We start from the raw sequence: 24,593 nt of genomic DNA on the forward strand, positions 1-24,593 counted from the left end.
CAGCACCAAGGATTCCCAGTTCAGATATAACACACCCAGACCCAGGGTAAAGCTCCTGCTACCCTGATAATGTGCTTTAGCCCCAATCTCAGAACACCACCTATCGCAAGTGTGTTTTTCTGTTGTTCCACTTTCCACATTAGCTGGTCTTATAGACACATAAGTTTAGATCTCTGAAAGCCTTTAGAGAGCCTTAAAATGCATCTCAACCCATTAGCAGCCAATGCCAAGACTGAGGAGGCAGGGGAATAAGAATTGACAGGCAAAAATGAAGGTAAGAGAAACCCAAGGTGCAGGCATGAATCCGCAGAGAAGTGATGGAGCAGATCATCATCCAACCCCTTGTTTGTTCACAGCTAAAGTGATGATGCTGCTTGTGTGTGCTACTCTATAGTACCGTCCCTATCCATCATTGCAGCATGCATCTAAGGAGATGGAGCCAATTTCAGGTCAAGAACAGACCATTACTGTCATTGGATATGCTTATTCTATGCTACATGGTAGCTGCAGATATCCTTTAACAAAATGATAGGGCTCTCCGTTGACCTGAACAGTACCTTATCATCAATATAGGTAGGTGTGCCAGGTCCTGCAGAAATGATTGGTGGCATCTTGGCCCACGCATCCAATCAGGATATACCAACTGTTGATCACCTTAGAATGCAATGCCACTGTTAGTGTAACATACTGTGACTGTGGTACTTATGAGGAAGCCTCCAACATTATGGTTACTTAGGCATTCATACATTGGCAGCGTCATTGGCTTTACTGTTCCAATTTCCTTTGGGAAAAGGAGCCTCCATATGCACTGTCTGCTAAAATGAGGTATGTTCACCTCATGCCACGTTGCAAACAGGTGAGTGTGGGTACTGACAGGTGGGCACAGAGCATCTCTCGTGCAGCCTGATCTGTCTGGCTATCCTCTTTTCATCTTCTTTGTCAAACACCTCAGATATGGGAACTTCTATTGGCAAATCATTGATGCCAGGAATGGCGCTAGGGGAAGAAATAAATAATTTACAACAATTAGCGCAAAGGTTCGTGAGAATCTTAAGTGCCAATTGTTTCTAGCAGAAAATAAAAACTAAAAAATTGAAGGAAAACCATTAAGAAATGGCTGAATTACACCTGCCTTAACTTTACTACAGTATGTCCTTTCCATGATCTTTGATATCCTTACCATTAGCAACCTTAGATGCCTTTATCATATGGTGTGATTTATGTCAGATATCCTGCACATCAGAAGGGCAGAAAATGACATACAGGACTGACGCACCTTTAAATTAATATTTAAGTAAACTGCCTGCCTGTTTGACATGGGCGCTTGCCCATGCTTGTTCCTGCCCACCAGATGCTGTGTCATAGAAACATAGAAGATAGGTGCAGGAGTAGACCATTCGGCCCATCGAGCCTGTTCTGCCATTTAATGAGATCATGGCTGATCATCCAAATTCAGTACCCTGTCCCTGCTTTCTCCCCATATCCCTTGATCCCTTTAGCCTTAAGAAATATATCTAACTCCTTCTTGAATATATTTAATAAGTTGGCCTCAACTGCCTTCTGTGGTAGAGAATTCCACAGGTTCACCACTCTCTGGGTGAAGAAATTCCTCCTCATCTCTGCCCTAAATGGCTTACCCCTTATCCTTAGACTGTGACCCCTAGTTCTGGACTCCCCCGCCATCGGGAACATCCTTCCTGCATCTAGTCTGTCCAGTCCTGTTAGAATTTTATAAGTTTCAATGAGATCCCCTCTCATTCTTCTAAACTCGAGCAAATATAAGCCTAATCGACCCAATCTCTCTTCATATGTCATTCCTGCCATCCCAGGTATCAGTCTGGTGAATCTTCGCTGCACTCCCTCCATGGCAAGAACATCCTCCCTCAGATAAGGTGACCAAAACGGCACACAATACTCAAGGTGTGGTCTCACCAAGGCCCTGTACAAATGCAGCAAGACATCCTTGCTCCTGTACTCGAATCCTCTCGCTATGAAAGCCAACATACCATTTGCCTTCTTAACCGCCTGCTGCACCTGCATGCTTACCTTCAGCGACTGGTGCACAAGGACACCCAGGTCTCGTTGCACTTCCCCTTTTGCCAATCTATTGCCGTTCAGATAATAATCTGTCTTCCTGTTTTTGCCACCAAAGTGGATAACCTCGCATTTATCCACATTATACTGCATCTGCCATGCATCTGCCCAATCACCCAACCTGTCCAAATTATACTGGAGTTTCTCTGCATCCTCTTCACAGCACACATGCCCACCCAGCTTTGTGTCGTCTGCAAACTTGGAGATATTACATCTAGTTCCCTCGTCTAGATCATTAATATATATTGTGATGAATAGCTGGGGTCCTAGCACCGATCCCTGCGGTACCCCACTAGTTACTGCCTGCCACTCGGAAAAAGACCCGTTTATTCCAACTCTTTGCTTCCTGTCTGCCAACCATTTCTCTATCAAAGTCAGTACCTTACCCCCAATCACATGTGCCTTAACTTTGCACGCCAATCTCTTATGTGGGACCTTATCGAAAGCCTTCTGAAAGTCCAGATACACCACATCCACTGGTTCTCCCTTATCTATTCTACCAGTTACATCCTCAAAAAATTCCAGTAGATTAGTCAAGCACGATTTACCTTTTGTAAATCCATGTTGACTTTGTCCGATCCTGTCACTGTTTTCCAAGTGCTCTGCTATTACATCTTTTAAAATGGACTCTAGCATTTTCCCCACTACCGATGTCAGGCTTACCGGTCAATAATTCCCCGTTTTCTCTCTACCACCTTTTTTAAGTAGTGGGGTTACATTAGCTACCCTCCAATCCATGGGAACTATTCCAGATTCTATAGCATTTTGGAAGATGTCCAGCAATACATCTACTATTTCTAGGGCCACTTCCTTAAGTACCCTAGGATGTAGATTATCAGGCCCTGGGAATTTATCGGCCTTCAATGTCGTCAATTTCCCTAACACCATTTCCCTACAAATACTGATTTCATTCAATTCCTCCCTCTCATTAGACCCCATGTTCCCCGACATCTCTGGGAGGTTATTTGTGTCCTCCTTTGTGAAGACAGAACCAAAGTATGTATTTAATTGGTCTGCCATTTCTTTGTTCCCCATTAGAAAGTCCCCTGATTCTGACTGCAAGGGACCTATGCTTGACTTCACCAATCTTTTTCTCTTCACATATCTATAGATAGAGGGGGAAAAATTCAGTTGGTTGCGTCTCCCGTTAGCGCCTTAAGAGGGCGCTAACGGGATGCAACGCAACTAGCGCCTGGGCGCGGCACTGCCCACGCCTCCCGCAAAATTCAGCGGGAGGTTAGTGGTGGCGCTAACCAGTAGCGCCCTGCGGCGCTGCGCCACTGGCGATAACGTCATTGGCGTGCGCAGTGTCCCGCTCACACCCCGGCTTCAATCTTCGGGAGCGCCCCCTGACTTACCGCTGGACGCTATGTCCGACGGGGTCAGGGGGGCGTACCTGCGGCCGGGGAGGCGCAATTTAAAGGCGACGTGCGGGGCGGCCATTTTTGTTGCTGGCCGCCTGCCAACACCTGCCTGCGCTCCCGTCCCAGACCTCCTGAAACGCCACCCCCCCCCCCCGTGTGGCACTGCGGCACATAACGCCACAATATTGACTCACAGCACCCCAAGAGGGATGCAGGGCACTTCCGGTAGCACCCCACTTCCCTCTTGGGGCGCAACCACTCAATTTCCGGCGCGGGGATGCTAATTTTTCCAGGGTGCTACTTTTAGCGCCCCGGCGAAGTTAGCGCCCCATACTCAATTTTTAGCCCATAGTGTCAGGGCTGAAAGTGGGTGAAGTTCCAGCAGGACAGATTTTCTGTTACTTGTCACCTGCTGTAACAACAAGCAGCCAGAAGTGGAAAATCCAGGCCATCAAATGAGGATGCCAGTTTTTGAATTTTTGTGCAATGGACCATGCCCACTTGGGAAATGAGCCAAACACATTTCTCACTGGGATCTTTGCAGTTGACGGGTGAGGGAGAAAGGAATAGAAGGATACAAGGGCAGGGTGGGAAGAGATAATTAGACTGGGAGGAGGCTTGTGTGGGCTATTAATACTGCATAGACTAGTTGAGTTGAAAGGCCTGTTTCTGTCCTGTAGATTCTATCTAATTCTATTTAAATGATATGCATGTGTAGGCTTTATTATAGGCAAGGTTTTATCATATTGTACTTACATAGGGCCCCAGTCAAAACTAGATATTTTTAGTTAATTCATTTTTAATGTTAATTTTGAGTACATACTCTATTATAATACTGACTATTTAATTGTACTTTCGGCATAAAAGATATTTACATTTGTATTCATACATAAGATATTTTTATGTGGTATATTGAACATTTTGCAGTATGAATAAGCCACAAATTGATTTATATATTGTTGTAATGTTTCAGATTTGCCTGTTGTTTCCCTTGAATCTGCTGAAAGACCAAATTATTTCATACACGTTGGTGAAAATGATTACCTTCGCTTAGAGCAATGGGAGGACAACCAGCGTTTCCACAAAAACGCCTCATTCATTCATCACCCGAGCAACTGGATCCCAGGCTATAGTACCTTTGAATTATACAGCAGGAAGGGATTTTTTATCACACTGACACCATCAGCTGTTAAAGTAGTTCAATATGACTATTCGGAATCATTTAAACTTTCAAGCAGCTTTAGAATTGAAGGTGAGTGACCAAAGGTGTATATTACTATCTGATTCTGAATGCAAACTCTTGAAAGGATTTACTGGTTTGATGGAATAGCCATGTTTGCAGAAAACATTCTGAAGTTTAAAGATGTTTGTTTTTTGTAACCAGGTCTTCACAGCCTTGCAGCCAAATGTTTTCAGGGTACACGAGGACTCCGTTCTGTGGCTGTTTTTGAGTTTTAGATACAGTAGACTAAATCAATAGGGCTTGGCGTTTCCTCCGTGGGTGCAACCCCAAAGTAAGACCTGAAAATGCGTCCAATATTGCACCATTTTGCCAGTGTCAAAAAAAAGTCCAAGGGCAGGATTTTCAGTGTGCCGTGGAGTCGGGATTGGCGGCGTGGGGGGGGGTTAAAATCCCGAAATCAGGAGTCCCGACCCCTTCCCGCACCCAAACCCGCCTCCATGCCAGATTCAAAGGAGGCGGGTACCCGCCCCGCACTGGGACCCGCCTACCCGAGGCGGGAAGGGATTAGTGCCAATTAACTGCCTGTTAACAGGTAGTTAACAGGCAGTTTTTAGCCTAATCCCTATTTTTGATGTTGAAGTGTGGGATTCCCGATAGCTCCAAACCACGCCAAGTTAGAGGAGGCGGGCCGTCGGGTTGAAGGACTTAGAGGGGTCGAGATGTCGGTGTTCAGGCGAGTGATGTGTGCATGAGTGCAAAGGTAAGTGTGTTTGGTGTGTCTAAAGTAATTAAAGAAGTGTAAATTACCTTTTCTTACCTTTTCAGCCTTCCTTTAGGTTCTGGGAGTCCCTCATCTCACCGGCACAGAAAGCAGAATGGCTACGAACTGTCAAAAGTGACAGCCTTCAGCTTACTGTGTCTAATTGAGTCTGTGGAGAAGGACTCAGGTTAGAAGTAAGACTGTCAGTGTTTGACAGCTTCAAACAGCTGTGAAACACTGATATTTCATCTGTCAAAAGCTCTTGACAGATGAAATTTCAGTCTGTGACATCACCTGTTGCTGGGTGGCCCTTAATTGGCCTGCTGAGCCCGCTGGGCAGGCTCAACAAGGTCAATCAAGTTAAAATCGTGTGAATTGGCCGCATCTCGATGAAGGCGGGACTACAACCTGAAAAGTTGTAGTCCCGCCTCCAACCCGACTCCTGAGTTAAATTCCTGCCCAAAGTATCCTCACAATCTCATTAGAATATGCCCAAACGTAAAAGGGGCAGAAATCAGCATAAACAATTGGGGCCCAAGGAAATAGTGAATCCACACCATATATATTTTTCTTTGAGTCTTAAAATGTAAGATACAACTCATTGACCATCATCCATGCACATCAGGCACAGAATGTTTAAGAACCTGGCAAGTTTTCAGTTTTTAATGTGTCTTATATTTATGCCATAAAAGAAGCAGAGCAGGTTTCAATGAGGATAAATGGAAAAAAAAAGGCTAAGAAAATAGCAATTAAAAGACCAGTAAAGAGGACTTTGTTTCCTGCTGCGTCTGAAAATCTGGACACAATGTTGAGCGACTCCCCTGAACGAGCGCAATTGGAGGATACTCGCATTCGAGAGTTTGGCCGTGGCCATTTTTGTGCGATAAGATTAATTCAGACGGAGGGTTTGATGGATTGACATAAAAATCGAAAAGACTTGGGTGTATTGTAGTTACATGTGTAACTCACTTATGCCCAAAATTCCACGATCTTTTAATTTGTTTGCGTCCAGGTTACAGATGTATATAAGCGCAAATGCGAAGGAAACTCCAGGCCTGGTAGTTTATTGAGACAGAGAAGAAAAAGTTAGCAGTCAGCAGAGACAACATACCATTCTGGAATCAAACTTGGCAATATACATTGTTAGGCCTATTTCACCAGGCTTTACTCAATACGCAAAGCAGGATGAATCAAAATATAATTCTTGTAATAATTATACTATAGAAGGTGCAAGAACTCAGCTAGAGTCATCCATTTCCCCTACAGCCCGTTGCCAGAATTGTGTAGTCAAAGAAAACTAGAGCAGCAAGACCTTTGGTTACAGTAGAAAAAAAGAGCTAGACAGAGTGAGCTTCAGCAGCCAGCTCACATCTGAAGTTCGGAATGGAACAAGAAAATATCAAATTCACCTGGGTAGGCAGTCCTACAACTTAGCAATCAAGTTCAATCAATGTTGGTTTTTTCCCCTCCTGCTATCTCTACCAATGTGCATTGCCATGGTGATTGTGAAGTTAGCACAACTGAAGCAATCTAAATACAATTCTCAGGCATCTCAAGGCCATTCTTGACTTCCCTTTTGTGTCACAATCTCCTGTATACCAACTGGGTAATCCTGGTGACCATGAAATACGGTACTGCATTTAATAGGACACCAAATTTGGGTTTTATTTGGGGGGGGGGGCAGGGTCAATACTGAGGAGGACCGCAACAAATTACAAGAAGACATTAATAAACTTGCAGAATTGGCATATAATTGGAAAATGAATTTCAACACAGATAAATGTGAGGTGTTATATTTTGGTAAGAAAAATAAGGAGGTCACATATTACTTGGAAAATGAAAATCTAAATGGGATAGAGGAACAAAAGGATTTCAGACTACAAATACACAGATCACTCAAAGTAGCTATGCAGATTAATAAGGCTATTTAAAAAAAAGCAAACCAAACACTAGGGTTTATTTATAGAGGGATAGAATTGAAAAGTAGAGAAGTTATGCTAAACTTGTATCGAACCTTGGTTAGACCACAGGGAGTACTGCGTACAATTCTGGTCGCCATATTATAAAAAGGATATAGAGGCACTGGAGAGGGTGCAAACAAGATTTACAAAGAGGTTATACCCATCAGGAAAGGATGAATAGGCTGGGCCTGTCTTCTCTTGAAAAGAGAAGGCTGAAGGGTGACCTAATAGAGGTCTTTAAAATTATGAAAGGTTTTGATAGAGTGGATACAGAGAGAGTGTTTCCACTTGTGGGGAAGAGCAAAACTAGAGGCCATCAATATAAGATAGTCATCAAGAAATCAAATAGGGAATTCAGACAGAGAGTGGCTTTGCGAATAGTATAGATGCATTTAAGGGGAAGCTAGATAAGCATATGAGGGAGAAGGGAATAGAGAGTTATGCAGATAGGTTAGATAAGGAAAGACGGGAGGAGGGTCGAGTGGAGTCGGCGTGGACTGGTTGGGCTGAATGGCCTATTTCTGTGCTGTTTATTCTTTGTAACCGCTCTCTTGCTGGGATTTATTTGTTTGAAAATGGGCTAGTAGAATTTACTTAAATACTATTGGTTCCTTTTTCTAGGGATTCCACTCAGTACTTTGCAAACCATAATCCTCAGCAATATTGCACTTGTAATAACCTTTAAATTAAAATATAAGCTACTAAATTGTGTCTTTATGCAATCCAAAATGATTTTTCCCTTTACTATTTTTATCCCGAAGGTGGTAACTCATGCTAGAGTACAGTTCCACAGACACCATAGCATACAGTACAGCCTGACCAGAGTGAGCCTAAACATAATCAGTGTTGGTGGGCTATTTAAAGGGGCCAAATTAAAAAGCAGAACCACAAGGGTAATAATCTCTGGATTATTACCTGAGCCACGAGCGAATTTGGCTAGGACAAATAAAATTAGAGAGTTAAATGCGTGGCTCAAAGACTGGTGTGGGAGAAATGGGTTTTGCTTTCTGGGACACTGGCACCAGTACTGGGGCAGGAGGGAGCTGTTCCGTCGGGACGGGCTTCACTTGGCTAGTGCTGGGACTAGAGTCCTGGCGGATCATATAACTAGGGCTGTAGAGGGGGCTTTAAACTAACTAGTGGGGGGGAGGTTCCTAGAGAGCAAATAATAAAAATGACAACAGAGAAGGTCATAGACTTAGGTAGCAGTGGGGAAATTAAAAACCAGAGCGTGTCAGGAAGGGGCAGAAGGTATGGAGTAAAAGGTAAAGTAATAAAAAGGGCAAAAGCAGGAACTAAGTGTCACAAAACATCTTTGAAAGTTCTCTATCTGAATGCACGTAGCATTCGTAACAAAATAGACAAGTTAATGGCACAAATAACTACATATGGGTATGATCTTGTGGCCATTACAGAAACATGGCTGCAGGGTGACAATGCCTGGGAATTAAACATACCAGGTTATTTAACGATCAGGAAGGACAGGCAGGAAGGAAGGGGAGGTGGGGTGGCTATGTTAATAAAGGAAGGAATCACTGTAATACAGAGAAATGATATTGGGTCAAAAGATCTGGATAATGAAACAGTTTGGGTGGAGGCAAGGAATAATAAGGGGAAAAAAACACTAGTGGGCGTAGTCTATAGGCCGCCGAACAGTGGCAACTCTGTTGGACGGAGTATCAATCAGGAAATAGTTGAGGCTTGTAATAAGGGAACATCTATAATTATGGGGGATTTTAACTATCATATTAATTGGACAAATCAAATTGGGCAGGGCTGCCTTGAGGATGAGTTCATTGAGTGTATTAGGGATGGGTTTCTTGAGCAGTATGTAACTGAACCGACCAGGGGGCAAGCAACCTTAGATCTGGTCCTGTGTAACGAGACGGGATTAATTAAAAATGTCCTAGTAAAGGATCCCCTTGGAATGAGTGACCATAACATGGTTGAATTCCATATTCAATTAGAGGGTGAGAAGGTTGGATCTCAAATAAGCGTGCTAAGCTTGAATAAAGGAGACTATGAAGGTATGAGAGCGGAATTGAGTAGAATGGATTGGGAAAATAGATTAAAGGGTAAGACAATACATGATCAGTGGTGTACATTTAAGGAGTTATTTTACAACTTCCAAAAAATATATATTCCACTGAGAAGAAAAGGGTGTAAAAGAAAAGACAGCCATCCATGGCTAAGTAAAGAAATTAAGGATAGTATTCGACTAAAAACAAGGGCATATAAGGTAGCCAAATCTAGTGGGAGGATAGAGGATTGGGAAAACTTTCAAAGACAGCAAAAAATAACAAAAAGATTGATTAAGAAAGGGAAGATAGATTATGAAAGTAAATTAGCAAAAAATATAAAAACAGATAGTAAGAGTTTTTATAGTTATATAAAAAGAAAAAGGGTGGCTAAAGTAAATGTTGGTCCCTTAGAGGATGAGACCAGGAAATTAATGGTGGGAAATATGGAGATGGCAAAAACACTGAATGAATATTTTACATCAGTCTTTACAGTAGAAGACACTAAGAATATCCCAACACTGGACAAACAGGGGGCTAAAGGGGGGGGAGGAGCTAAACACGATCAAAATCACTAAGGAAGTGGTACTCGGTAAAATAATGGGACTCAAGGCGGATAAATCACCTGGACCTGATGGCTTACATCCTAGGGTCTTGAGGGAAGTGGCGGTAGGGATTGTGGATGCATTGGTAATAATTTTCCAAAACTCCCTGGACTCGGCAAAGGTCCCGGCAGACTGGAAAACTGCAAATGTAACATCCTTATTTAAAAAGGGCAGTAGACAGAAGGCTGGAAACTATAGACCGGTTAGCCTAACATCTGTGGTAGGTAAAATTTTGGCGTCCATTATTAAGGAGACAGTAACAGGACATTTGGATAATCATAATTTAATAGGACAAAGTCAGAATGGTTTTATGAAGGGGAAGTCATGTTTGACAAATTTGCTGGAGTTCTTTGAGGAAGTAACGTATAGGGTGGATAAAGGGGAACCAGTGGACGTAGTGTATTTAGACTTCCAAAAGGCATTTGACAAGGTGCCACACAAAAGATTATTGCTTAAGATAAAAAAATCACGGGATTGGGGGTAATATTCTGGCATGGATAGAGGATTGGCTATCTAACAGAAGGCAGAGAGTTGGGATAAATGGTTCATTCTCAGACTGGCAATCAGTAACTAGTGGTGTTCCGCAGGGGTCAGTGCTGGGTCCCCAACTCTTTACAATCTATATTAACGATTTGGAGGAGGGGACCGAGTGTAACATATCAAAGTTTGCAGATGATACTAAGATGGGAGGGAAAGTAGTGAGTGAGGAGGACATAAAAAACCTGCAAGGGGACATAGACAGGCTAAGTAAGTGGGCAGAGATTTGGCAGATGGAATACAATACTGGAAAGTGTGAGGTTATGCACTTTGGCAGGAAAAATCGTAGAGCAAGTTATTATCTTAATGGCAAGGAACTGGAAAGTACTGAAGTACAAAGGGATCTGGGGGTCCTGGTGCACGAAACTCAAAAAGTTAGTATGCGGGTGCAGCAAGTGATTAAGAAGGCCAATGGAATGTTGGCTTTCATTGCTAGGGGGATAGAATATAAAAATAGGGAGGTATTGCTTCAGTTGTACAAGGTATTGGTGAGACCGCACCTGGAATACTGCATACAGTTTTGGTGTCCATACTTAAAAAAGGACATACTTGCTCTCGAGTCAGTACAAAGAAGGTTCACTCTGTTAATCCCGGGGATGAGGGGATGGACATATGAGGAGAGGTTGAGTAGATTGGGACTCTACTCATTGGAGTTCAGAAGAATGAGAGGCGATCTTATTGAAACATATAAGATTGTGAAGGGGTTGGATCGGGTGGATGCGGGGAAGATGTTCCCGATGATGGGTGAAACTAGAACTAGGGGCATAGTCTTAGAATAAGGGGCTGCTCTTTCAAAACTGAGATGAGGAGGAACTACTTCACTCAGAGGGTGGTAGGTCCATGGAATATGCTGCCCCAAAAAGCTGTAGAAGCTACATCATTACATAAATTTAAAACAGAAATAGACAGTTTCCTAGAAGTAAAGGGAATTAAGGGTTACGGGGAGCGGGCAGGAAATTGGACATGAGTCTAGGTTCGGATCGGTCATGGCCCTGTGGGTAGCGGAGCGGGCCCAGGGGCCGTGTAGCCTGATCCTGCTCCTATTTCGTGTGACTAATTCTGTTAGATTCAGGAGATGGTGCTGGGATAGTGGATTGACGGTTAGGATCAGATCAGCCATGATCTTATTGAATGGCGGAGGAGGCTCGAGGGGCCGATTGGCCTACTCCTGCTCCTATTTCTTATGTTCTTATGTTCTTATGTTCTTAACTACAGGGATATCAAGGCTGAGCCTAACCCTATTCTTGTTCATACTTGCATACTTTCTGGCAGATGTTAATGGATAGTGATCAGTAGCAGAAACCCTGGTGGAGGGACACTGAAGCCAATTGTAGCGACCCCCACTGTTGCATAGCTGGTATCAGCTAACTCAACATTGATCAGTGATGCAACCTGGGACCTTCTTGGGCTGTTCGTCTCAGTATCACAACACACAGTGCTTTTAACCACTGAGCCAGCTCTTGAATGTCACAAAACCACAACATTAATGAATGAATAAACAATTGAAGCATATGCTTCTAATAGACAATATACCAAGTATTAGTTTAAATTTACCATACCATATGTTACAGTTAATTTTAGCTGTAAATATTCAATAATTCTAATTTAGTGCAGTGCACTATGGAACAATCACATCAAATGCATTTTAAACGGTTCCTCACTTTACCAAGAAAATGTGTGAATTGCATCTGGAAAAGTACTTAAGAAAAAGATAATCACATATCTGTGGTGGTTTATAAAGTGGTAATATAAAACCACCCAACCTGCAGTAAATTACTAACATACATTGTATTAACTTGTAATTTCTAAATATGATTCACTTAAATTTTTACTTTGAAAAAATAATCTATCATAGATTACTATATTTGAAATCTTTACAGTGGATAGAAGCTTAGTATTGCAACATTTGCAAAGTTAGCAGCTTGATTGTTTTGACCAGCACTTTCAGAGCAATCTGAAAAATTCCTGTTAAATTTTACTTATGATTATAGATAAGATATGGAATACGTATTAAATTATATAATTCTCCTCAAATCTTGGCTTGTTTTCAGTGCCCAAACAGAGTACTACATTTTTAATTTCCTATACTTTAAAATTTGTTTTGCTTATTTGTAAGTTTATCCAGCCTTGGACATGTTATTTGCTTACATGGAATTTATTCCTAGCAAAAACAAATTTCAAGTGAGAAACAGAAAATTACATGAAGTAGTTGCCATCAGGACTTAACTACTGGTAAAGGTTAAAATTCCAGGTCATGACATTTCTTTTGCTTGACTTTAGATGCCATAGACATTCCTAACATTCTGGTCAATAGAAGTGGGTTTTCACAAGAGAGAAGAAACAGTGCTTATATTTTAATTGTCATTTACCATTAAAAAAAAACACAAATAATGCACATGCCATTTCAGCTGATGTGTGTTTTGAGTGTTCTTGTCAAAAGTATGACTGCTTCAAATTGTCTATTTCATTCCATCTCTGTGGGAAACATACAGACTGCAGAAGTTGTTACCCATGTTCTCCTTTGGCCAATCTACACTGGTAGCATTTAGTTCCACATGAGGTATAATAAAGGCTGTAAAGCAAGTACTGGCTTCAACATATGGTAATTAGATATTGCTATATAAAATATATATGTGTTTCCTTACTGTGGAGCTTTGATTGGACCATGGACTATGTGTATTTTCTATGGTACAATAGCAACTAAATAATCCTGAAGCGCTGGAATGTAAAAGGAGATGCTTTACAAGTCCGAGATACTGTGCTGAAACTAAAGCTAGTCAAACAGAGCCAACCAAAAGCTGTCAGAACAATGCTCCCTTCAGGGCTGCTTTGCTGCATAGTTTTAGCCCTTGAATTTTACCCATGACCCTCTGCATATAAAGAGTCAGTTAATACTCTAAAGGGGAAAAGGTTGTGCTGTTCACGGAAGTTGCCTGTAACCATATCTTCTAACTGGCACAGCTGTCTACATAGTGGGATAAGGAAAATATTTCAGTGTCTCTGTTTCTGAAAGTTCATATTTTATAGTAATAAAAATGAAGTAACGCTGTTAGTTTGGTTTACTGAGCAATCTTATTCTGTGGATCTTTTGAGCAGTAGCTTTTGCTTCTGATGTACACTGTTGTGTTTCCCAAATAATCGAGAAGTATGTTTCCGTCAAATGTGTTTACTCATTATTAGGACAGATTAGAATTAGGACAGATAACTATCCAGTTCGCTGATATTGTACAATTCAATTGGGTTTCATTCCAGAATTTTTAAACTGCTTTAAAGACTTTAGTTTATGAAGGAAAGGATACTTTTGAATGGGCTCTCTAACATGTGTATTTTTGGCTTGCACTGTATATTGATAGGAAGCTTTAACATTTAGCCGATACAAATCACTTGTTAGTTTCATAGATTATACTTGAACTCCTATGTGTCGTAACAACTGTGTGGCAACAGAAAACCTAATGGCAGTTTCCATGGTATCACGTTACCTCTGCTCCTGCCCTTTTGCTTGTCTTAGTATTACTGGCAATAAAAAATGTTCTTGAGGTCGTTTGCAGACAGATTTAATTCCTGCACATGAACAGCTGAAGGAACAAACGCATTTAGATTCTGCTGTCTTCTTTCATTTGTGTCGCAGTAAACCTTTTAGAATTGCAGCAACATTCTTCCACAGTATCAAAAATTGTAACTTGTGAATTCAGATTTTCTTGTTTGTTTTGATATTGCTAATTCTTATAAAAATCACTAGATGGAGCACTGGGTGGTGATGCCATTGCATTTGAGGAGGCAGAGGTACCAATAGGAGCAGTCCTGCTCACAGAAGCGCACAACATGCCAACCAGACATAGAACAGCTCTGTTGACCACTTTGGAGATGACCACAGCCTCGGCTGTCTTATACTCCCAAGTCAAACAAGAAAAGTGAGATTAGAAGGTCACAGTCATACCTATAAAAGGAGAAGATACAGATGCAAATATAAAATTAAAAAAATTCTACATTTTCCCCACAAACCGAAATAGAATTCTTGGAGAGAGAAACAGAGTCAACGGGAGCAATTTTGCCAGCCCTGAGGAGGCAGGTTTGGAGGCCGAACTGCCAGGAAAATGGCAGAATCTGGGGGCGGGTACCCATCCTGCCCCCAACCCGCCTCCGTTCCATCTTCCCAGGAGGCGGGAAGGGGATTACAGCCACTTAACTGCCTTTTAACAGGTAGTTAACAGGCAGTTAAGAGAATTATCCCCATTTTTGCAGCAGAGATGCGGGCTTCCCGACGTCGGGAATCCCCGCATGGGTCAGCGAGGCAAGCAGTGGGTCTGCGGGGGTCTGTGGGGTCCAAAAGTGCACTGTGGAGGTGAGTGATGGGTGCAAGTGTGGATGTGAGGTGAGTGAAAAGTGATAGAAAAAGTTTCCTTACCTTGCAGTATTCAATCGTTGGGGATCTGGAGGCTCTGGCATCTCAATGGCAGAAGGCTGCTGCATTCCCCGATGCAATAACCATCTGCTTTCTGCTCACAAAAGAGGTTTGGTGAGCCTTGAGTACAAAAACTCCCCAAACAACGGAGAATGTCAGTGTTTGACAGCTTCTCAAAGGTGTCAAACGATGACAATTCATCTGTTAAAAATTTTTGGGTGGGTGAGCTTAACAAGGTCAATCAAGAGAAAATAGCATGGGTTGGCCACAAGTCGATGGAGGCGGGACTAAAACCCGACAAGCAGCAGTCCCGCCTCCAACGCGCCCCCATTGGCAAAATCACCTCCGTTTCAGGTCTGTGACCCTTCGTCAGAACAGCATTTTCTGTTATTTCAGATTTCCAGCATCTGCAGTATTTTGCTATTGAAATAGAATTCTCATTTTCTATTTAAAATCATGATTTTGTAGAATATTTCAAAAGATGGAATATTATGAAAAAAAAATTAAGACTAAGGTTAAATTGCTTTTGTGTAAATGCAAATCAGTTTTAGCTGCTTGTCGATGCTCAAAGTGGCAATTAAACTTGGGTTATCAGCTTCCAATATAATATTGAGAGCACTAAAGTCAAGTGTTACACTGGCTTAAGTTTGTACTCCCTGCAGTATAACTCCAGCATGGTGTGAAACTGCAATTTAAAAGTGCTTAAATGGTCCAATGGATTGTCTGGGAAATTCTAACTTAAGTATTTGTTTTAGTTTTGGGCCAAAGGGCATGCTGCTGTCCCGGCTCTCCGAACATCAAAAATTAATATTCATACCAGCAGAGCTCTATACCTAATACAAAAGCAAAATACTGTGGATGCTGGAAATCTAAAATAAAAACAGAAAATGCTGGAAATACTCAGCAGGTCAGAAACATAGAAACATAGAAGATAGGAGCAGGAGTAGGCCATTCGGCCCCTCGAGCCTGCTCCGCCATTTAATGAGATCATGGCTGATCATCCAAATTCAGTACCCTGTCCCTGCTTTCTCCCCATATCCCTTGATCCCTTTAGCCTTAAGAAATATATCTAACTCCTTCTTGAATATATTTAATGAATTGGCCTCAACTGCCTTCTGTGGTAGAGAATTCCACAGGTTCACCACTCTCTGGGTGAAGAAATTCCTCCTCATCTCTGTCCTAAATGGCTTACCCCTTATCTTTAGATTGTGACCCCTGGTTCTGGACTCCCCGGCCATCGGGAACATCCTTCCTGCATCTAGTCTGTCTAGTCCTGTTAGAATTTATAAGTTTCAATGAGATCCCCTCTCATTCTTCTAAACTCCAGCAAATATAAGCCCAATCAACCCAATCTCTCCTCATACATCATTCCTGCTATCCCAGGTATCAGTCTGATGAATCTTCGCTGCACTCCCTCCATGGCAAGAACATCCTTCCTCAGATAAGGCGACCAAAACTACACACAATACTCAAGGTGTGGTCTCGCCAAGGCCTTGTACAACTGCAGCAAGACATCCTTGCTCCTGTACTCAAATCCTCTCGCTATGAAGGCCAACATACCATTTGTGATCTTAACCGCCTGCTGCACCTGCATGCTTACCTTCAGCGACTGGTGCACAAGCACACCCAGGTCTCGTTGCACTTTCCCTTTTCCCAATCTATTGCCGATCAGATAATAATCTGCCTTCCTGTTTTTGCCACCAAAGTGGATAACCTCGCATTTATCCACATTATACTGCATCTGCCATGCTCTTCTTAGGCTCAGGCAGTCCCTCGGAACCGAAGATGACTTGCTTCCACATTAAAAATGAGTTTGCAGGTGACTGATGAGTCCAATGCGGGACCTACAGTCTCTGTCACAGGTGGGGCAGACGGTGGTTGAAGGGGCGGGTGGGTGGGGTGCTTGGGTTGACGTGTGCTCCTTGCGCTGCCTATGCTTTGCTTCCGCTTGCTCCTGGCGAAGAGACTCGAGGTGTTCGGCGCCTTCCCGGATGCTTCTCCTCCACTTTGTGCGGTCTTGAGCCAGGGATTCCCAGGTGTCGGTGGGGATGTTACATTTTTTCAAGGAGGCTTTGAGCGTGTCCTTGAAGCGTTTCCTCTGCCCACCTGGGGCTCTCTTGCCATGCCGGAGCTCCGAGTAGAGCGCTTGTTTTGGGAGTCTCGTATCGAGCATGCGGACAATGTGACCCATCCATTGGAGCTGATTGAGCGTGGTCAAAGCTTCGATGCTGGGGATGTTGGCCTGAGCAAGAACACTGACGTTGGTGCGCCTATCCTGCCAAAGGATTTGCAGGATCTTGCAGAGGCAGCATTGATGGTACCTCTCCAGTGCTTTGAGGTGCCTGCTGTACATGGTCCATGTCTCTGAGGCATACAGCAGGGCGGGTATCACTGCTGCTCTGTAGACCATTAGCTTAGTGCCGGGTTTGAGGTTCTGGTCTTCAAACACTCTCTTCCTCAGGCGACCTGCATCTGTCCAATCACCCAACCTGTTCAAATCATACTGGAGTAGTAACTCGTCTTTGGATTTTCTCTTACTCTCTATGAGGAAGTACCTGTTCTTTGCATTACACCTCCCCTGGACTGAGATCAGGAACTCAACGCTTGAGAAACCCAAGACTTGTCACATGAAATATTGCAGCAACGCTTAATTGAGATTTGTCCTTGGTATTAATGCCAAGTTAAAAAGAAAGGCGAGTTCTTTAACAATCATTAATTTACTTCTTATAATATATACTGGATGTAGAAGTTCTCAGTAACTGCCACAGGCTTATTGAGAAACACTTGGCAATTATGTTATTATAACCTGTGAAAACCCTTGACGGAACATCACACATCAAGGTCACTAACAGTTGCAGGTTCAAGCCCCGCTCCAGGGCTTGAGCACTTAATCTAGGCTAACCCTTCAAGATAGTACTGAAGGGAGTGCTGCATTGTTAGAGGTGTGTATTTCGGATGAGATGTTAAAATGAGTATTAGTTTGCTTGCCTAGGTGGATGTAAAAGATCCTGTGGCGTTGTTCAAAGGAGAATTCTCTCATTCTCCTGGCCAATACTTATCCCTCATTCAACACCAAGAAAAACAATAAAAGTTTGCTGTTCGTGGGACCTTGTGTTTGTGTACAAATTGGCTGCTAAATGCTAAATAAATTATTCCTTCTTTCTTTATGCAACACTGAGCACAGGAGACAGCTATTTATCCCTGGTGTCCAGTGTTGCTAGGTGCAGTGGAAGAACATTCATATTTAAAGGATCGAAAAGCCCATGCAACCAACATCAACAACTTGTATTTATATAGCACCTTTAATGTAGTAAAATGTCCCAAAGCGCTTCACAGGAGCGTTATTAAACAAAATTTGACACCGATCCACATAAGGAGATATTAGGACAGTTGGTCAAAGAGGTAGGTTTTAAGGAGCGTCTTAAAGGAGGAAAGAGAGGTGGAGAGGCGGAGAGGTTTAGGCAGGGAACTCCAGAGCTTAGGGCCCTGGCAGCTGAAGGCACGGCCATCAATCACAGAGTGATTGACTGCATGAGCTTAGGCACCTTTATTAAAATTTTAATTCAGAACTTTTGTTTTGGACTTTTGGGCAGTACAGAGGCCATCAGGCACATTACACTATGGCAGGCGTCAGAGGCCTATCACAGCCATTCTCCACTCTCCCTCGCGGTATAGCCCCAATCAGAAGCTGGGAAATGTACCAGAAAAGTCTAAATGACCTTGGACCAGAAAATTGGTCAAAGGTGTATCCTTTTCAATGTATCATGGCCTCTGTGTTCAGATGTGCCACCTTACTCTGCTATCTTTACCTCCTCCTACTATTACATATCAAAGGAAAAAGTTCATGAACGCCTATACATGTACTTTCTAACAAGCTAAGATCTAACTTTATTTGCGTTGTGTAGTTCTTTCGTGCCACCACATGGGGGAATATATGGCATTCATTTGTTGTGTTCAGAAACATCTGTTCAGAGGCCAGCTTTGGGTCAGACCTCAAGCTAATAATGTCATGGATGCATTAAGCCAACAGGAGAGAAGCAGCAAAAGTTTGGCCATAACTGCCACTTTAATCTGAATCCTGGACATCTGCGATCTGGGAAGAGCAGAGTTAATTTGGCCTATTTGCAAAGAATACTCCTAACTTTCTCAGAGTTTACAATGAGGCTTTATCATGGAGCAGACATATGCCAACAGTACGATTATGGGCATGCTGGATGAAAGGTCATTTGCATTTTAGTCTAGGGCACCTTGCTTCTTCTAAAGCTCTTCTATGTAGAGGTGATATTGCATCAAGTTGGGTCTTCCAAAACATAAGTGTATGTAACCAGAGATAACACTAAGGTAATAGTTTAATTGTGCATTCTTATCACATATAGGTCAGCAATATTTTGCAGCTGCATATACAAATAGGAGAAAGGGTATTGGCATCCTAAGCAGTGATAGCTATTTCAGTAATAGACATTTAGGCCTAGAAATTCGGTTGTTTGCGCCAGCGGTTAGCGCCTAAAGAGACCGAGAATTGGGGCGTTACCCAATGTTGGGGCGGGCGCAATGAAGATAGCGACAACTCCCATATTGACTATACATTTAACGCCTGCGCTAAGTGTTTGCGTGCGCCCGCAAGCGCAAGCAGATCATGACGTCATTTCAGTGTGCAACGCCTTTTAGGGGCGCCTGAGCGGATATTGGGTGGCGCCCGGAGCCTTTACGCCGAGCGCTATTAGTGACAGTTCGAAGGAGCGTTAGCAGGCCCTTCTCGGAGTCGGGGGGCGCTATTTAAAGGGGACAGCTCTAGTATAGAAGCTTCAGCCACTTGGCCTGTTCATTGCAATCGTTGGTGGAGAGAGTTGGTGAGCTACTGTGGAGCAGAGTTTTTGGAATTTAGCATTAGAGTACTTGGGACCTTCAAACCTGTCCGGAGCAGTTGGGGCACTAGACCTAACAGCCTTTTGACCAACTGGCATCGGAATGGGAGATGCTTTGGAGGGCGACGGCCTCATGGCCGAACACTATGAAGGGGCAGAGAGACGGCGGGAGAGAGGGCCGTGATTGGCCAGAAGGAGGAGGGGCAATGGAGGTCGGCCAATCCGAGGGTATGCTGCGAGGGTCTTTAGGCAGCAGGTGTCATACCTTGACATGTCGGAGGAGCAGTGTGCGCGAAGGCTCCGAATCGGGAGGGACGTTGTTACTGAGCTGTGCCACCTGCTTGCTGAGGATCTGCAGCCGCGTCTACGGTGCAGGACCTCTCTGTCAGTGGCCGTTAAACTGACTGTTGCCCTTAATTTTTATGGCAACGGATCCTTTCAGTCAGCCATTGGGGACATTGCGAATATTTCTCAGGTTGCAGTCCACTGTTGCATCCGGCAAGTTACAGCTGCCCTTTATAGGCAAAGGCGTCAATTCATCACCTTCCCTCTGACCCTGGAGAAGCAGGCGGAGGAGGAGGAGGAGGAGGAGCATGCGGACGAGGAGGAGGAGGAGGAGGAAGATGGAAGGGCTCCTGAAAGTGGAAGGGCCATCCGTCAGAGGCTCATGAGGATTCGTTTCGAGGCCCCTCTGGCGGAATGATGAGTGTCTTTACTCCTGCGCACTTTGGATGTTTGAAAGCCTCTGAAGGCCAGCATCACTGTAATTAGTCACGTGCACCACAGCACATTAAAACTTCTCTTTATTGTCACAAAAGTCTTTCATTACAGCAAAACAACATCATGTCAACAGAAACCATAACTAACAAAATAACAGTTAACTCTTCGGCAAAGCCGCAAAACTAAACAAACCATTTCCAACAATTACAACAGGTGAGGGTGTCCTTGAATTTGGCCAAAGAAACATCTCAGCACCTCTCTCTACTGCTGGCCCCTTGATGGAGAACGACTTCTCTTTCATGGTCGGCCCCTTCCCTCCCTGCTGCTCCTACGTAATTGAACCCCAGTGGCGGGGTGAAGGCTGGGGGACGCCTGCTGACTGTGTGGAAGCGCAGAAGCCCCTGAGGGACGGCCTGGCCGACCTCTGGGATTGGAGGGTGCGGACGCAGGATGCTTGATCTGAGCATGGCTGGAAGCAGTGTGCCCTGCAGGTGGTGGCAGCTGCACTGCAGACGTACCAGCGCTGGCATGTGCAATGGTCACCTGCCGAGAGAGGACACCTGCACCATGGTCGGATGACACACTGGCTCTCTGAGGGGACCGGCTCGGCTCATCCGCCACAATCGCATGCTCCACTGATTCCTGGCCTTGTATGGGACTGGAAGGGCCCGGGGTGATCCTAGCTGATGCAGATAGGGTGGCTGCAGTGAGAGTTCGCGTTGCCTCAATCTGGGTGTGGACGAGGCCGGCAAGTGACTGCGTGGCAGCAGTGAGGACCTGTGAGCCAGGTGCCAGTGCTTCGGAGAAGCCCTGGACAGTTCTTTCCATTGCTTCGGACAAGGCCGGTGCCGACCGCTCCACTGCCTCGGACAAGTCCTGGACAGACCTTTCCAGGGATTGTCCGAAGCCCTGAACAGTCCTTTCCATAGCGGCCTCGAAGCCCTGGACAGCCCTCTCCATTGTTGGCCCAAAGCCCTGGACAGTCCTCTCCATTGTTGGCCCGAAGCCCTGGACAGTCCTCTCCATTGTTGCCCCGAAGCCCTGGAGAGTCCTGTCCATTGTTGCCCCGAAGCCCTGGAGAGTCCTCTCCATTGTTGCCCCGAAATCCAACACACTCTTTGCCAGTGTATCTATTGACTGAGGCATCCTCCCCACTGCAGCCATCAGCTCAGTGTGCCTGAGCCGGGCCTGGGTGCTCATTTCAGCCAGGCAACGCACCTCCTCTGCACTCTGTGCAGCAGTCATCACTACCTGCCTTGCCCTCCGGGGAGACGGTGGCCGAACTTGCCTACCCCCATGCGTTGCTGCATGCCGCTTGTTCCAGCAACTGGCTGATCCTCAGAGCCCCCCCCCCTCCCCTCCAGGGAACTACTATCCCCAGTCTGTAGATGTGTATGCTCCCCTGAGATTGGAACGGATGGTCCGGCTTCCTCCTGATCCTCACCTCCGGAGGCACTGGCACTGGCAGCTTCAGGGCATTGAGCCTGAGTTGGTGATGCATCATCTGAAAGCAGGGAGGTGGAAGAGTGGCTTTAGCAAAAGGACAGGTTGGCGGAAAGGCATGCCAGATTGCGGCAAGGCTCTGACATGGCTGCACACTGAGGAAGCATGCTGGCGGGGGGACCAAGTGGAAGGAGACAGCTGAAAAAGGTGAGAGCCTTACCCTCGCTGTCGAGAATGGGGTCGGCAGCTGCAGTGGTAACAGGACCAGACAGACGTCCTCCAAGAATCTGGTGCACTCTCTCCTCGAGATCCGTGAGAGTGACCACTTGTGGAGGTCCACCACCGTTTCGACGCTGGTCCTTTCGGATCGTCGCCAGCTTGGACTGCAGGGGAAAGAAGGGGAAGTTCTGTAATATGATGCCTTGAGAGATCATCTCATGCCCCCCATGGTGCAAGAGCCCTTACATGATGCCTTGAGAGATCATCGCATGCCCCCCATGGTGCAAGAGCCCTTACATGATGCCTTGAGAGATCATCGCATGCCCCCCATGGTGCAAGAGCCCTTACATGATGCCTTGAGAGATCATCGCATGCCCCCCCATGGTGCAAGAGCCCTTACATGAGGCCTTGAGAGATCATCGCATGCCCCCCATGGTGCAAGAGCCCTTACATGAGGCCTTGAGAGATCATCTCGTGCCCCCCATGGTGCAAGGGCCCTTACATGTGGCCTTGAGTGAAATGTTCATGTGTGTGCCCAGAAAGGGCCATGGGTGCTTGCTGACAGATGGCCATTGGGGCATCATGGCAACAGGGTGCTCGAAGTCAGGTGCAGATGGAGGGAATCAGAAGTTTGCATAACCAACACTCACCCTAACGACCCGAGTGAGGTCGTTGAATTTCTTCCTGCACTGAACAGGGGTCCTGGTCGCCATGCTGCTGGAGTTGACCCTCAGAGAAACCTCCCTCCAAGATCGCCAGTAAGCCTTTTGATTCGGCCTCTTGCCATTGTCAGGATACAGAACATCTCGACGGCGCTCAACTGCAGACACCAACTGGTCCAGAGCCTCAGTGCTGAAGCGCTCTGCTCTCTGTCTCACCTTCTCCATCCTCACCAAGTTTCTTGCGCCAGAGAAGGGCGAGCACCGATTCTGAGGCCTACAGGGCGTTGAGCGTGGCAGCTCAGGCTGACTGACCCACCCCTTTAAGAGCCAGCCGGCGCCTGGAAGTCTCGTGGTTTCCGGTAATTGAGATCACCTGCGCTGCGCCCGTCTGCGCCGATATTGGGTAGCGCCTGAACTTTTGCGCCTTAGGAGCCTCGTGCAACGTCTGATTTCGCACCTCAATCCCCTTTGGGGGCGATGCAACCCAATATCTCGCCAGGCAGCGTTAAGTTTCGTCTGGCTATAAACTTTGCGCAGCGCCAGTTCTAACGCCTCAAGCGGGGCTATACCCAATTTCTAGGCCTTAATCTTTGCAGCTAGACTCCAATAATGGTGATTTTTAGCTTTATTCAAGATAATTTGCTGCTTTCATATGCAGAATCTGAGTGCCACAGAACAACTCACAGATCTGATAATCAACCATCTTATTATCAAGGTGGGAAGCGGTTGTATCTGGTGAATTAGGTTTTAGAGGGCACTTTGTCAAATACCGTTTGATTATTTGGATGTCTGCTGTTAGTACTTTATTCGGCTGTTCAAAAGTGTTAGCCTGATGAGCAGAACATGTAGTGTGGAACTTTGAGGTCCTGTACAACTGGCAGCTGATTACTTATTGGAAAATGACATGCATTTTCCCTCGATTTCCTATCCATTGACATTAATAGGTGGAAAATCATAGACAATGCACCTGCGATTTCCTAATAAGCCACCCGCTGCATGGGAGATGCGAGACCTCAAAAGCTGTGGTCATATTGTCCATATAGATAAATTCTCCTGACATGATAGTAGAAATGGCAGCTATATAAAGGTTAAAAAAAAACACTGGTGCAAGGATGGAGCCCTGTAATATTGGTTGTATAGGCAAAGATGACTAACATGATCATCACCTTCTAAAACTCTAAAAGTACAGTTGGTTAAAAGAGTAGTAAAGGAAGAAAAAACCTTTGTGTCAGGAATGATCTTTGAGACTTCGTACAAGAGCCCAGCTCACCAAACTGTCACCTAAGAGGCATCTTTTGATTCAGGACTAAGGTGCAGAATGAGTTCAGGATAGATGTTATCAGATCCTGGAATGTTACCAGACTTTAAAAGGTCAGGAGCACAAAAAAATTCAGATTGATTAAGTGGGATAGAAAGAGATGGTTAAATCAAGCCCAACTTAAAACAACTGGTGAAATTCCTTCTTGATCAACATCTGAGGACAAGTTTGAATCATTTTGGAGGATCTACCTCAGGTTGCCATTACTTTGAGAAGGTCGGAATAGGAAACTAGTTGGGCATGGATTACAACTAACTGGATTGTGAGGGTGAGGGGCAGAGCTAGACAATTTACCATAATATAACGTCCTTTGAAATAAAAAAGAAATATAATTTGCTTATAAAATTTAAATAGGCAAGTTCATGTCTTTTGGTGTGTATTGAAGGAAATAGTCTTGGTGGGTGACTGGTGCATTTCATTTGGAAATAGACAGAATTTATGA

At 44.6% G+C, this 24,593-nt stretch overlaps 1 protein-coding gene across 1 annotated transcript in view; it reads left to right on the forward strand.

The window, feature by feature from the left end:
- otogl (otogelin-like) overlaps nt 1-24,593 on the forward strand; it is a 237,127-nt gene that overhangs the window by 118,016 nt on the left and 94,518 nt on the right. Inside the window, exon 29 of the mRNA XM_086009727.1 lies at nt 4,432-4,710. Within this exon, the coding sequence (XP_085865853.1) occupies nt 4,432-4,710 (279 nt within the window). The remainder of the gene's footprint in view (nt 1-4,431; nt 4,711-24,593) is intronic.

The sequence above is a fragment of the Somniosus microcephalus genome, chromosome 16 (genome assembly GCF_052327205.1).
Source record: "Somniosus microcephalus isolate GS21.2 chromosome 16, FLI_Smic_1.0, whole genome shotgun sequence".
NCBI lineage: Eukaryota > Metazoa > Chordata > Chondrichthyes > Squaliformes > Somniosidae > Somniosus > Somniosus microcephalus.